General features: G+C 36.2%; 1 protein-coding gene and 1 long non-coding RNA gene across 3 annotated transcripts; one reads left to right on the forward strand and one right to left on the reverse strand.

Moving 5' to 3' along the window:
• The first annotated feature begins 6736 nt into the window (after positions 1-6736).
• LOC111439390 (sulfoquinovosidase-like) lies at positions 6737-11408 on the forward strand. Of its 2 annotated transcripts, XM_023077081.1 has the most exons (8): positions 6737-7904; positions 7991-8123; positions 8366-8581; positions 8911-9066; positions 9309-9558; positions 10018-10418; positions 10801-10917; positions 11002-11408. In XM_023077081.1, exons 1-8 carry the CDS (start codon positions 6910-6912, stop codon positions 11335-11337), a joined length of 2604 nt encoding a protein of 867 aa, XP_022932849.1. In that variant the 5' UTR covers positions 6737-6909; the 3' UTR covers positions 11338-11408. The 2 variants fall into 2 exon arrangements, with proteins under 2 accessions (XP_022932849.1, XP_022932850.1); XM_023077082.1 differs by lacking the exons at positions 10801-10917; positions 11002-11408 and adding an exon at positions 10601-10790.
• LOC111439396 lies at positions 8201-12611 on the reverse strand. The gene is made up of 3 exons (XR_002709794.1): positions 12510-12611; positions 10333-10488; positions 8201-8564 (listed from the first exon to the last, which is right to left on the reverse strand). It is a non-coding gene; the product is annotated as an uncharacterized LOC111439396 (long non-coding RNA).
• Between the last annotated feature and the right edge of the window lie 181 nt (positions 12612-12792).

Genomic DNA, 12792 nt, shown 5'->3' on the forward strand with positions numbered 1-12792 from the left:
TTTTTTTTTTTTTTTTTTTTTTTTTTTTTTTTGGGCTAGTTTTAATCGGAATATGACTTGGTGGACCCATGGAAGGGAGATGTAATGGTAAGGTGGCTTTTATCTTATTAATGTTAGTTGTGTTCTTTACCGATCATTACATCTTTTAACATTGATAAATTGAAAGGAGCTATTTGAGTTTTAACTTCAATACGATTATGGGTAATAGCCTGATTGAGATAAATAGGTTATTATAACGGTTATAAAATAAAAGTGAAAATTTAACCTCGTCGAAAATCTCGTGATTTCCAGCAAGAAAAAGACCAAACCTTCAGCCACGAATCAGTCCATGCTCCCCTCTGACCTCTGTGAACTGTCTATACACACCCATTCTGTCCACCAACACTACAGTACTATTTGAGAACGTGGCATACAAAGTGAGAACGAAAGACGAACAATTTTCGTTTTCTTAGAGTGCGACATCGACGACATCTTGATTCGAGTGTATTGTTCAACCGAGAGATATCCCCAGCATAGGAAAGACGACCGTCAAATCTGAGTACACCAAGGTAAGTCATTCACATTCCAGGCTACTCCGTTGTGTTCTCTTTCATCGTTGGTAAACTTGAGTTCATGTAAAGGTGAGATGTCAATAAATTTTTGTTGTAGGAACGCACGAGGCACTACGACGCCGTGGTGGGTGGAAGAAGAGTACAATGATGGTCGGAAGAAGAACAGAGACGTCGCCGGAAGAGAGAAGTTGGACGGAGAAAATTACGGTTTTTCTACGCAATTATCAAGTTTAGAAGGAGGAGTCCATTGGACTCATATTCGGGTCGGATACTCATATGCACCGACCTGAAACCCATGCCTTGACTCGACTCGCAACTCGTGCGCGTGTGAAATCCCCCCATAGACACGTGTCTTATCTGCAACTGTCGGCTCCCTCGCCTTCGCTCAGCTCCTTGACTAAAAAATGGCTTATTCGGCCTGGGTTGATAGTTAATGCTATAACTTAAAACAGTCAAATAAAGCGTAAACTCCTAAAAATATTCTCTCTCCAACTTCCATGGCGTCCTCAGCTCCGCCATCAACTGTACATTGGCGTCTTGCCTTTACCTGAAAAATGTAGATAGCACGTGGCTTGCGTATTTTATGAAATACTTAGTAAGTCACTCCACTATCGGGGTTAGGAATGCAAATACATGCAACAAATGAGTGGGACCTAACTTTTCGTAAACTTTACATAGCCTTGGGTGCTTTTCTATTCCGGGTAGGGTTGGGTGTGTGGTACCCCTTCACACACGGCCCATGTACGCGTACATGGATCCACCAAGCGGGCTTGTATACATACCCCCTGGGCCTGACTTGGTGAGGCACAACGTGTTACATGTCGTCGGACGTCACATAACATAAAAGGGCTTGCATGATATCATAGCGAACATAAATATCGTAATTCATTCTTTCGTATCATAAAGGGGAAGAATCCCGATGCACGTGACATACATATATGCATGAGGTCCCTTAACATATCTAACATGACATTACATAAGCAGTGCTAACATCGCATTTACATTTCTTACATCACATGGCGTCTCACATGACTTACATTACGTGGCATATTACATAACATGAAAGTACATTCCAGTTGCATAAACATCTCATGACATGACTCGATAATACTACGTGTATCTGTGGCATCGATCAACATTTTCATGGTATATATTACTAACATATCATTCATAACTTCATATATCATAAACAGTTAACAGTTAACATAACCCATTACGTTTCATAGCATAAACATTCACATAATTCATACATCATATAGTCATATCACATAATAAAAACATGGTGCATGCAGGGGCCACAAGGCACGCATCATCATACAACACGTAGTAAACTAACTCCAACAATAAGGTCACTTACCTCGGTGGCCTTGGCCGAAGTCACTCACAACAAACTAATCCCAACAGTAAATACGTTCTATAATACTCACATAAAAACTTAGGAACCTTTCATAACATATCCTAGCTAAACCTCATGTTATTTATCAAAATAAACTCCCAACCTAATTTGTCTTTAACGGTTAGGAATCATACTGACCTCGGATGGTAAAACTAACGGCAGAAACAGCTTCAGAAGGGCAAAAAACCTTGGAATCGATATATTGTAGTGATATCGAGCTAATAAGCTTGACATGAACGGCGGCTCGGCTCCATCAAATCCCGCAGCTCAGCTTGGCAGCTTAGTTGGTCAGCTCGGAAGCTCGGCTTGGCAGCTCTGTATCACTATGATATATCGTTAAAGACAGATTGGGTCAGGAGTTTTTTTGGATGAATAGCATGAGATTTAGCTGGGATATGTTATGAAAGATTCCTAAGTTTTTATGTGGTTATTATAGGACATATTTAACTGTTGGGATTAGCTTGTTAATGAGTGACTCCAACCAAGACCATCGAGGTAAGTGACCTTACTGTTGGAGTTAGTTTACTACGTGTTGTATGATGGTGCATGCAACATAAAAACTTAGGTTTTTCCCAGGTTATATGATGTAGTTTACTTAGCTGAGTTAGTTTACTACGTGTTGTATGATGGTGTATGATGGTGCATACAACACGCGCACCATCATACAACATGTAGTAAACTAACTCCAACAGTAAGGTCACTTACCTCGATGGCCTTGGCCGAAGTCCCTCAAAATAAGCTAATCCCAATGGTTAAATACATTCTATAATAATCACATAAAAACTTAGGAACATTTCATAAAGCTAAACCTCATGCTATTTATCAAAATAAACTCCCAACCTAATCTGTCTTTAATGGTTAGGAGTCATACTGACCTCGGATGATAAAACTAAGGGCAGAAACGGCTTCTAAAGGGCCAAAAACCTTGGAATCGATATATTATAGTGATATCAAGCCGATAAGCCTAGCTTCCGAGTCAACCAACTAAGCCGCCAAGCCGAGCTGCGGGATTTGACGGAGCCGAGCCGCCGTTCACGTCAAGCCGAGTCGAGAGCACGCGTGCGGAGCCAAGACCAAGGCTGCAGCGCGCGTCCATGTTGGGCCGAAACGCATAGGGCCTACCTTCGTCTGTGGGCCGGTTCATAGGCCGAAACCCGACACGACTCTGCGTCTTCCCCGCCCGAACCCTCACGAAAACCCTAATCTGATGTGCCATCGCTTTCGATGACACAATCCCTTCCGTTTTCGACGACGGTCATGCTAGTCCTCCTCCTTCGCTTTCGACTGTTTGCCTTCTTCGACACAGCGATTCTGACGTCGACGCTAACTTCCACTCGACTCTTCCTCCAACACAGCAACACAATCGATTTCCAAAACTCGCCGAACAAGAAAACTACCTAGTAAACCAACCCACATGTTTTTCCAGCTAACACTCGATTTTCCCGTATTCTCAGACACCCTTGAAAACATAAAGAAGTTTGGAGAGCAAAAGTTGTTTTCAAGGAAGGAGAAAAGTTGAATATGGAATATAAAAGGTTTTCATAACATTTTCATTTAGGTAATAACTTCCCTGTTGAAAATCGCACATTTTCCGGTGAGAATAAATACATAACATAATATCTTATCATTTATAGAAATAAAAATAAAATCTTAACCAAATAAGGCAAAGTGAAAAATCTGAATCGTTACACTCCTATACAGCTGATGACGACATCGCAAGTAAAGACCATGACACATTCATAAGATGTGTTTAAATTCCTAGACCTTAGGTTAGAATAGGACGTTGTCGTTTTTAATATTTACTTTGTTTTATTTAGCTTTTGTTTGTATTGCTTTAAAGACCTTTTCTTAAACATGTAAGTCCATAGATTATTTTATAAAGATATTTTAAATGATTATTGTGGTTGGGGAGGAGAACAAACCACCGTTTATAAGGGTGTGGAAACCTATTGCTAGTTGTGGATCTGAGTTGTTACAATTATTCTGCATAAGAGGTCATCTTATGAATATAGTAGCGACTTTAAGCTAGCAGAAATTTAGGGTTGTTACAATTATCAGCTAAGGCACATGTGATTGGCAGTGACGTAAGTTGTTGAGTATAAATCAAATCGTTTTTCACCTTTTTTTTTTTTCGAGGCATGAAAAGTCGGGTCATTACATCAAAGTATTTGTAACTTTGTAGAGTTTTTGAAGTGTACAAGGCAAAGTTTGTATGGAAACACATGACATGAAAGGGTTTGAAAGAGGTTTCTTGTTTGAATATGGCAAGAAAAGAAGGCTAGATGCATTGATGCATGTGAGAGACAAAACTACACCCAACACATCAAACCCTTTCATCTATGAATTACAACTTAATGTTAAGCGTTTCCATTTAACTTACGCATGCGCGAAAATATGAAAAGAAGTAAATTTCAATTTCGTCAGTCTCCCAGATTCCAATCATGTCTCTTCTCTGACTGGTGTGATAAGAAAGTCGGGAATTGGTTGAGGAAGAGGAAGAATTTGAACTTTGATAAAATCAATCGGGAGCCCAAAAGACGGTGGTTTTCTTCTTACTTAGTTTTATGTCAAATAAGTCTTAAACTTTAAATTTTGTATTTTAGATATTATTTATCTCATAAAAGTATGCTATATTCAATTATTTTAAAAAATAATTGTATGTCTAATAAAACTTTAAAATTTCATTTATAAATATATTGATTAGATCAATTTCATGTTAGTATAAAATAATAAAAAAAATTTAAAATTTATTGGACACAAAATAAAAAGATTTATTAAAAAAATTTTCGATTTAAAATTAAAAATATAAGAATTTTTTAGACATTTTTTAAAATTGCAAATAAAATTGAGAATTTGGACATTTAAAATGTTATGATTCATAGGAATGAACATAGGCTAAGTATCTAACCAAATGCATCTCCATAACATATTTAAAGGGTGGAGACTAATTTTTTTTTTCTCGTTAAATTAATAAAAATATCTTTAAACTCAAAAAAAAAAAAAAAATTTAATCTAAATATTTTCTAAAATAAGTCAATATTTTGTATCCAAAATATTTTGAACTTTTAAAATACTTTTTAAATTTTCAAAATAAGTTTTAAACTTAAAAAAAAAAATTAAAAAAATACGTATATGTTTCAAAAATATTAAAAAACTTTTCAAACTAAGGTTAAAATGTTTGTAGATAATTTATGAGAACGGTTTTCCATACATTGAAGTTAAGAATTTTTTAAAAAAGGTAAAATATATTAATGCTAATTTAAAATTTCATGGGTATTAATACTATATAATAAATTATATTTTTAAACTTTATTAAAAAAAATAAAGTTAATGGAACTTTTTAAACAAAATATTAACAATTTCTAAAAATAACCGTAAGAATATTTTTTAGATTTTTTCAAAAATTGAAGAGTATTATTAAAACTCTTCTAAGTCGAAACAAAATATATAGTGTAGTGGTAATTTTATTAATTTAACATTTTTTTAATAATAATAATAATAATAAAAAGATAAATTGTATAGAGATGATTTATTTGTGTATTAAGCAAATATAATTCATTTTTTTTTATCAATAGTCTATATATATATATATAGGTTTTAGCAAACCAAACAATTTAATGGAAGCTCCAAGGAATTGATCGGTCTCAATAATTTTGAAGTTTTGTTTTGACAAATTCAACACAATCATGCTCAATTTTATAATTAATTCATTTTTAATTATAATTTATACCCAAATTTCATATTAAAAAGAAGAGTAGATTAGAAAGCAAAGAAAAACAAATTATAAATTTAATTTATTACAAAAAAAAAAAAAAAAAAAAAAAAAAAAAAAAAAAAAAAAAAAAAACACTAATAATGGAATAATTATTAACCATTAATTTTGATAATACCTTACTTTTCTAGACTTAGACCTGCTAAGACTTTCTTAGCGGCATGGATTTGGATAAATAAATGAGAATATAAATATTTTCAAACATAATTATTTAGAATGGATAAATAAATCCTCAACCCAACTTCAAAAATTAACATTTATAAATTATTGAACCCATAAATAAAAGTAATACAAAGCACAAACAAGGCGACATCAACTCCATGGTATTCATTCGACCCGTTTATCATCCAAATTTGTCTCACCTATTAAAAAATAGCATATCTTTCTAAATATATTAATATCGTAACCATCCAAGCTCACTATTGACAGATATTGTCTTTTTTGGATATTCCTTTCGAACTTTCTTTCGAGATTTTTTGAAACGTGTTGGGTTTTTTCTTTCGGACTTTCCCTCAAAGTTTTTTTTGAAACACTGTTTGATAGGAAGAGATTCCTACACTTCTACAAAAAAATATTTCGTTCCACTGTGGGATCTCATAATCCATACTGTAACAACTACACCCAACCTCACCACTAGCAGATATTGTCTTCTTTAGGCTTTTCCTTTCAAGCTTCCTCTCAAGGTTTTTTAAAACGGATAGTGAAATGTTTCCACACCTTTATAATAATGTTTTGTTCCCGTATATGAGATCTCATAATCCACCCCATTCGCTACTCAACGTCCTCGCTGGCATCTGTTCCCCTCTCTAATCAATGTGGGATCTCACAATCCACCCCTTCAACCAATGTCTAACTCTACTCCGAACTAACCAAAAAAAAAAAAAAAAAAATACAGCTATAAATACTTCAATATAACTTTTAACAGATTTTCTAATACATCTATAATAAAAATAAAAATTAAAAATTTAAAAGATTTAAGAGAAAAAAAAAATTGAAAATAAAAAACCTATTGGCAATTTAGTATATTTAGTCATATTCTAATGATGCAATAGAGAATTGCGTACCATCCCAGAAATGGAAGCAACCAAGGACTTCTCTTCCTCGTAAAGATTTCAAAAGCCTTCCAGTGTCTATATGAACTTTCGGAACTTCCATGGTCTTCTTCTCCCTTATTCCAACACAACACAAGCATGAAAAACCTCAAAATCACCAAAAAACATCACATACACCTCAACAATCCTTTCCCTTCTCCTCCAACTTCATCTCCTTTAGTGCAGGGGGACCTCTCTGCAAACTTTCAAGCACTTCCTCCGTACAGAGTCTTCTCAATCGGACAGGATTTCCAGCTTCTATGGAGGTCCGAAAATGGTGGGTCTCTCTCAATTCATCATCTCTCTCAACCCACCAGATCAATCTGGTCAACAATCCCAGGGCGAGCTTTCGTATCTGCAGCAATGGTGGAAACTGAGGTGGAAGAAAGCCGAGGTTCGTTTGCTGTCAAAGATGGGGCTATACGTTTGGTTTGTAATCATCAAACAATTGATGACATTAAGGAGATCAATGGCTGCGATTATGAATTGGAGGTTAGGGATCATCATTTTCCATCTGGGTATTTGGATTTGGACCAGAAAAGCCATAAAAAAGATGCCCAGTTCCCTATGTTGCTCATTAATGGCAGAATATTCAATACCAAGAAGAAGATGATAAAGAAGAAGAACAACAACAGTCTTCAAGAAACTGGTTTCAATGTTCCGCCTGCTTCTGCAAGGTATTGGGTATTGTTTGAACAGAAAAACAGCAGCCAAATTGGGTTTCAAGTGATGCTTGGGCAACCCAGCTATGAATATCATTCAAGAGGGAGACTCAACAGGCTTAAGTTTCGATTGCATCGGCTGAGGAAAGGGAAAGTTGAATGGCATTGCTCTTTGGCAAAACTGAAAGGGTGTGTCAGAGTTTCTTCTTCAGAAGAGGAAAGAGAAGACTTGAAAGCACCCGAGGAATTTGAAGCATTCAACAGGGTATGCTTGACTTATTCAAGTGAAGAGAAGGAGAGATTCTTTGGTTTTGGAGAGCAGTTCTCTCACATGGACTTCAAGGGAAAAAGAGTGCCAATCTTAGTTCAAGAACAGGGTATTGGTAGAGGAGATCAACCTATCACTTTTGCAGCTAATCTGGTTAGTTACAGGTAAGATAAACAAACAGTATACTTATATATATATATATATATCTTAGTTCTAAAACTTAGTTGGAACTTTTTTTTTTTCACCTCAGGGCTGGAGGTGATTGGAGTACTACCTATGCTCCTTCTCCATTTTACATAACATCCAGAATGAGGTCTCTGTACCTTGAAGGATACGAGTACTCTGTATTTGATCTAACAAAGAACGATATGGTTCAGATTCAGGTACTCTTTCAATATCTATAGCTCTTTACTGCCTTTCTTCAACCTAAGAAGCCATGAAATATTTGAAAAGTAGAAGGTAAAAAAGAAACATAACAAATATACTATAAATAAAAGCAAGAGATTTGTTTTAACACAAAGTTATAATGTAAAGAGAAAAGATCTAAATTCTAGCACAAGTAAGGCGCTCATATAAGAATTTTAAACTTACAGTTTTCCTATTTTCTGGGAACCGGAGATGGCAGATTTATGGAAATTCCATTCAAGGAAGGATATTGCATGGGAACTCGCCATCAGAGCTTATTGAACGTTTCACTGAGACCATTGGGAGGCCTCCAGAGCTTCCTGGATGGATAATATCAGGTGCTGTGGTAGGGATGCAGGGTGGCACTGATGCCGTCCGCCAAATCTGGGATGTGCTAAAAGCTCATGAAGTTCCTATTTCTGCATTTTGGTTGCAGGTAGTACAAATTTGTCATTTCCATAAGTTAGTATTAGATTTCTGGATCAAACCTAATGATGCACGTTATATGGTATAGTTTTTCTAAAATGCATAGATATTCTGTTAAAAATCACGACTCTCCACAATGGTATGATATTGTCCACTTTGAGTATAAGCTCTCATGGCTTTGCTTTGGGCTTTTCCAAAAGACTTCATACCAACGGAGATGTATTCCTTACTTATAAACCCATGACCATTTCCTAAATTAGCCAACGTGGGACTCTCTCCCAACAATCCTCAACACATTCTTTTACGTTCATTCTTATCTAAAAAAAGAACTTTATGTAGGACTGGGTGGGGCAGAGAGAAACAGTAATTGGATCACAACTGTGGTGGAACTGGGAAGTTGACACAACAAGGTACTGTGGATGGAAACAATTAATTAAAGATCTTGATGCTCAGCATATCAAAGTAATGACATACTGCAATCCCTGCCTAGCTCCGGTATTCTCTTCTTCAACACTCAAATCAGAAATATTGTTACTACACTCATGGATTTTCATCTAGTTTTCTTTCTTCTCCCCCTTTATGTTGTAAATCCTGTTTTCCAGCTAAGAAACATTGACACTTTCTTAATGGCTTCATAAGTAGAAAGCTTGCTACGCATTTAGTGGATATGAGCACCAAAATTGAGATAAAATATTAAAGACTAATCATTTCAGTTTCAAATTTCTGCATGACTTTAGATTGATCAGAAGCAGAACAGAAGGAGAAACCTTTATGAGGAAGCAAAGGGGTTGGGGATCTTGGTAAAGAAGAATGGAGAACCCTACATGGTTCCCAACACAGCTTTTGATGTGGGAATGTTGGATCTTACGCACCCAAATACTTCCAGTTGGTTCAAGGAAATTCTACAAGAAATGGTGAATGATGGAGTGAGAGGATGGATGGCTGATTTCGGCGAAGGCTTGCCCATAGATGCCACCCTATATTCAGGTTATACTAAGAAAAAATGACTGTTCAATGCTAATATTGGTACTTAATTTCAAAATAACTACCTAAGGGGGAGTTTTTACCTTGATTTTCTTAATATCCATGACAAGAAAAGAGATTCTTATATAATGTATAGTACTTTATTGTTAAAATCTATCACAGAAATCATGATAAGTCGTTTCCCTGGTTAGAGATGAACTGGAAAGGAAGGAATTATTTGCATTGATCAATCTTGCATAGTTTCTTGAATATTGACCATCCAAGTTGAAATGAACATGAAATTTCGTAATTCCCACAAAGCAGGGTCATCACATGAGTTCCAGATTCCCTATTTTTTCTACATTTTTGTCTGCATCCTGGACAGTAACTTAATTCAGTTTTTTGTGAAAATCGATGTAACCAATGTACTTCCCCACCTGTGAGATATTACTATTACTCACAGATTCAGAACCATAATTTCAGGTGAAGATCCTATTACTGCACATAACAGATACCCAGAAATGTGGGCGCAGATAAACAGAGAATTTGCAGATGAATGGAAAAGTAAACTTGTTGGTAAGGAGAAAGAAGACCCACAAGAGGCCTTAGTTTTCTTCATGAGAGCTGGTTTCAGAAACAGTCCCAAATGGGGGATGCTATTTTGGGAAGGAGACCAAATGGTAAGCTGGCAAGCCAATGATGGGATAAAGAGTGCTGTCACTGGCCTTTTAAGCAGTGGACTTTCAGGGTATGCTTTTAATCACAGTGATATAGGAGGGTACTGTGCAGTAAATTTACCGTTCATCAAGTACCGAAGAAGTGAGGAACTGCTTCTACGATGGATGGAGTTAAACGCTTTTACCACTGTTTTCAGAACCCATGAAGTAAGTTACGAACAAACTTTACTTTTTTTCCCTTGTTTTCTCTGCCCCTTTCTCTGACAAGAATCAAAACCTGAAAAAACATTATGTGCGACATCAAATTTACCATCAAAGCACAAAATGCTGAATGCATAAGGAGCAAGCTTTCAAGATTGCATTATCTTATCTTCTTAAAAATTCCCCAAACAAATGGAAGCTTAAAACCTCCACCGAGATTTATATCAAATCAACTGTGGTTTGCATCCAAATGAAAGGGAAGACTTAGTTATCATATATATACTCTTACAACTATGCAAAACTTGCATCGGAATATCGTTATCCTTTACAAATTTCCAATATACACAGTCTTGTTAAGTCATGTTTTTCAACTGTCTTCTGCATGCAGGGAAACAAACCTACCTGCAACAGCCAATTCTACTCGAACGACCGAACATTGTCTCAGTTTGCTCGCTTTGCCAAGGTCTATTGTGCATGGAAGTTCTACAGAATCCAACTTGTGAAGGTAAATAAGAAAACCTTTTACATTTAATCTGCAACTTCTATATTTTCAAACTCCACGCAGATCTTATGACCCTAAACAATACAGGAAGCCGCTCAAAGGGGCCTGCCCGTATGCCGCCACCTATTTGTTCACTACCCAGAAGATGAGTATGTGCTCACATTGGGTCACCAGCAGTTTTTGGTTGGTTCTGAGATCCTAGTTGTGCCTGTCCTTGACAAAGGCAAGAACAATGTAAAAGCCTACTTTCCTTTGGGAGAAAGTTCTTCATGGCAACATATATGGACAGGGGAGATATATGCTAAACCCGGCTGCGAAATTAAAGTAGACGCTCCAGTTGCCTATCCTGCTGTCTTTATCAAGGTTGGCTCCGTTGTTGGGGAAACCTTCATTAGAAACCTGAAATCTTTTAACATTCTTTAGGAAAGCGACTCTTAAAACTGTGGGTTGCTTACTATTCATTGAATTTTAATCTAGATTACATTTCTTGCACCTATACTTCATCACTTTTGATGTTTTAATTCGTTAAAAATCCAATTAAATTAGAACTGAAAACTGGGAATGAACCTACATGGATACTTGATATGTATTCCCAGAGCTAAGATGAGACTATAACAGTGATGATTTTACGAAGTTACAATGTGAGATCCTACATCGGTTTGGGAGGAGAACGAAAAATTCTTTATAATGGTGTAGAAACCTTTCCGTAAAAAACACGTTTTAAGAACCTTGAGGGAAAGCTCGAAAGGGAAAGCTCAAAGAGGACAATATCTGCTAGTGGGGGAACGCCCTAAGAGGACAAGATCGAAGAAGTCCAAAGAGGACAATATCTGCTAATGGGGGAACGCCCTAAGAGGACAATATCGAAAAAGTCCAAAGAGGATAATATCGAAGAAGTCCAAAGAGGACAATATCTGCTAGCTATGGAAAGTCCAAAGAGAACAATATCGCTAGCAGTGGGCTTGAGTTATTACATATAAGGAACTGAGATCAAACGAACAATAGCAGATCAGAGGAACAATAGCCTAGGACTGTACTGTACATGACAGAATAAAAACTAAAATTATGTGCTTATTTTAATCAAGGTTTAAAAAGCAAGTTTGGTAAATGTACTTTCATTGAACTAATGATCCTGTCCTTCGATAAAAAGATGAGAAAAATCCCAAGAAGTTTTCTCGTCCAAGGATCAAAACCAGTAACGCAAAACATATCTTGCCAGTCAATCTGAATCCCTAACCATCTGAACTTACGAACCACTCCCAACCAGTTTTCATGAGAATGTAGAATACCGGACGATACTATCATCCCTCACATCAGATCATCATTTCCATCAAACACAGTGCACAAAATAAAACAACCATACTGACAATGCATAAACATCTCAAGCGCATGCTTCATTACAAATACAGAACCTCGCAGCAATGGGGATTGTAATGCTAATAAACACCTAATACGATTAAGACCGTGCATTCGAAGTGGAAAACTAACATAGTATCGCCTTGCATACAACATTATTCTGCGAAAACCTTAGCAGAACTACCTAAGGGAATTGCAGAGTTTAAAGACGAAAATATGAAAGAGATGATAAAACTTACTTCTATGATGAGCGATTGTGCTCCCATGGCGGAAGATCGCCTATGAAAAATTTGGGTCCTGGAAGCTGGGATTTAGATTCGTATACTCGAAATGGATATTCCACTTGGGGGAATTTTCGCACATACCCAAACATATTCTTTTGAATAATATATATATATATGGTTCGCTGGGTTAGCGTACTGCGGGACCCACCCAAACGAAGAGGGAATTCCTACTGATTAAATTTTTAAAAATTATATTGATAGAACATTTTAGATATATATATATATATACACGTTTTTC

Source organism: Cucurbita moschata, unplaced genomic scaffold (genome assembly GCF_002738365.1).
Source record: "Cucurbita moschata cultivar Rifu unplaced genomic scaffold, Cmos_1.0 Cmo_Scf00093, whole genome shotgun sequence".
NCBI classification, from domain to species: Eukaryota; Viridiplantae; Streptophyta; class Magnoliopsida; order Cucurbitales; family Cucurbitaceae; genus Cucurbita; species Cucurbita moschata.

Bases quoted from the DNA above. Each gene is read 5' to 3' on its own strand.
- LOC111439390 (XM_023077081.1), top strand. From the start codon at position 6,910: ATGAAAAACCTCAAAATCACCAAAAAACATCACATACACCTCAACAAT. The intron at 8,124-8,365 runs GTACTCTTTCAA...CGGAGATGGCAG, and splicing joins ACGATATGGTTCAGATTCAG to ATTTATGGAAATTCCATTCA. The intron at 9,067-9,308 runs GTATTCTCTTCT...GCATGACTTTAG, and splicing joins GCAATCCCTGCCTAGCTCCG to ATTGATCAGAAGCAGAACAG.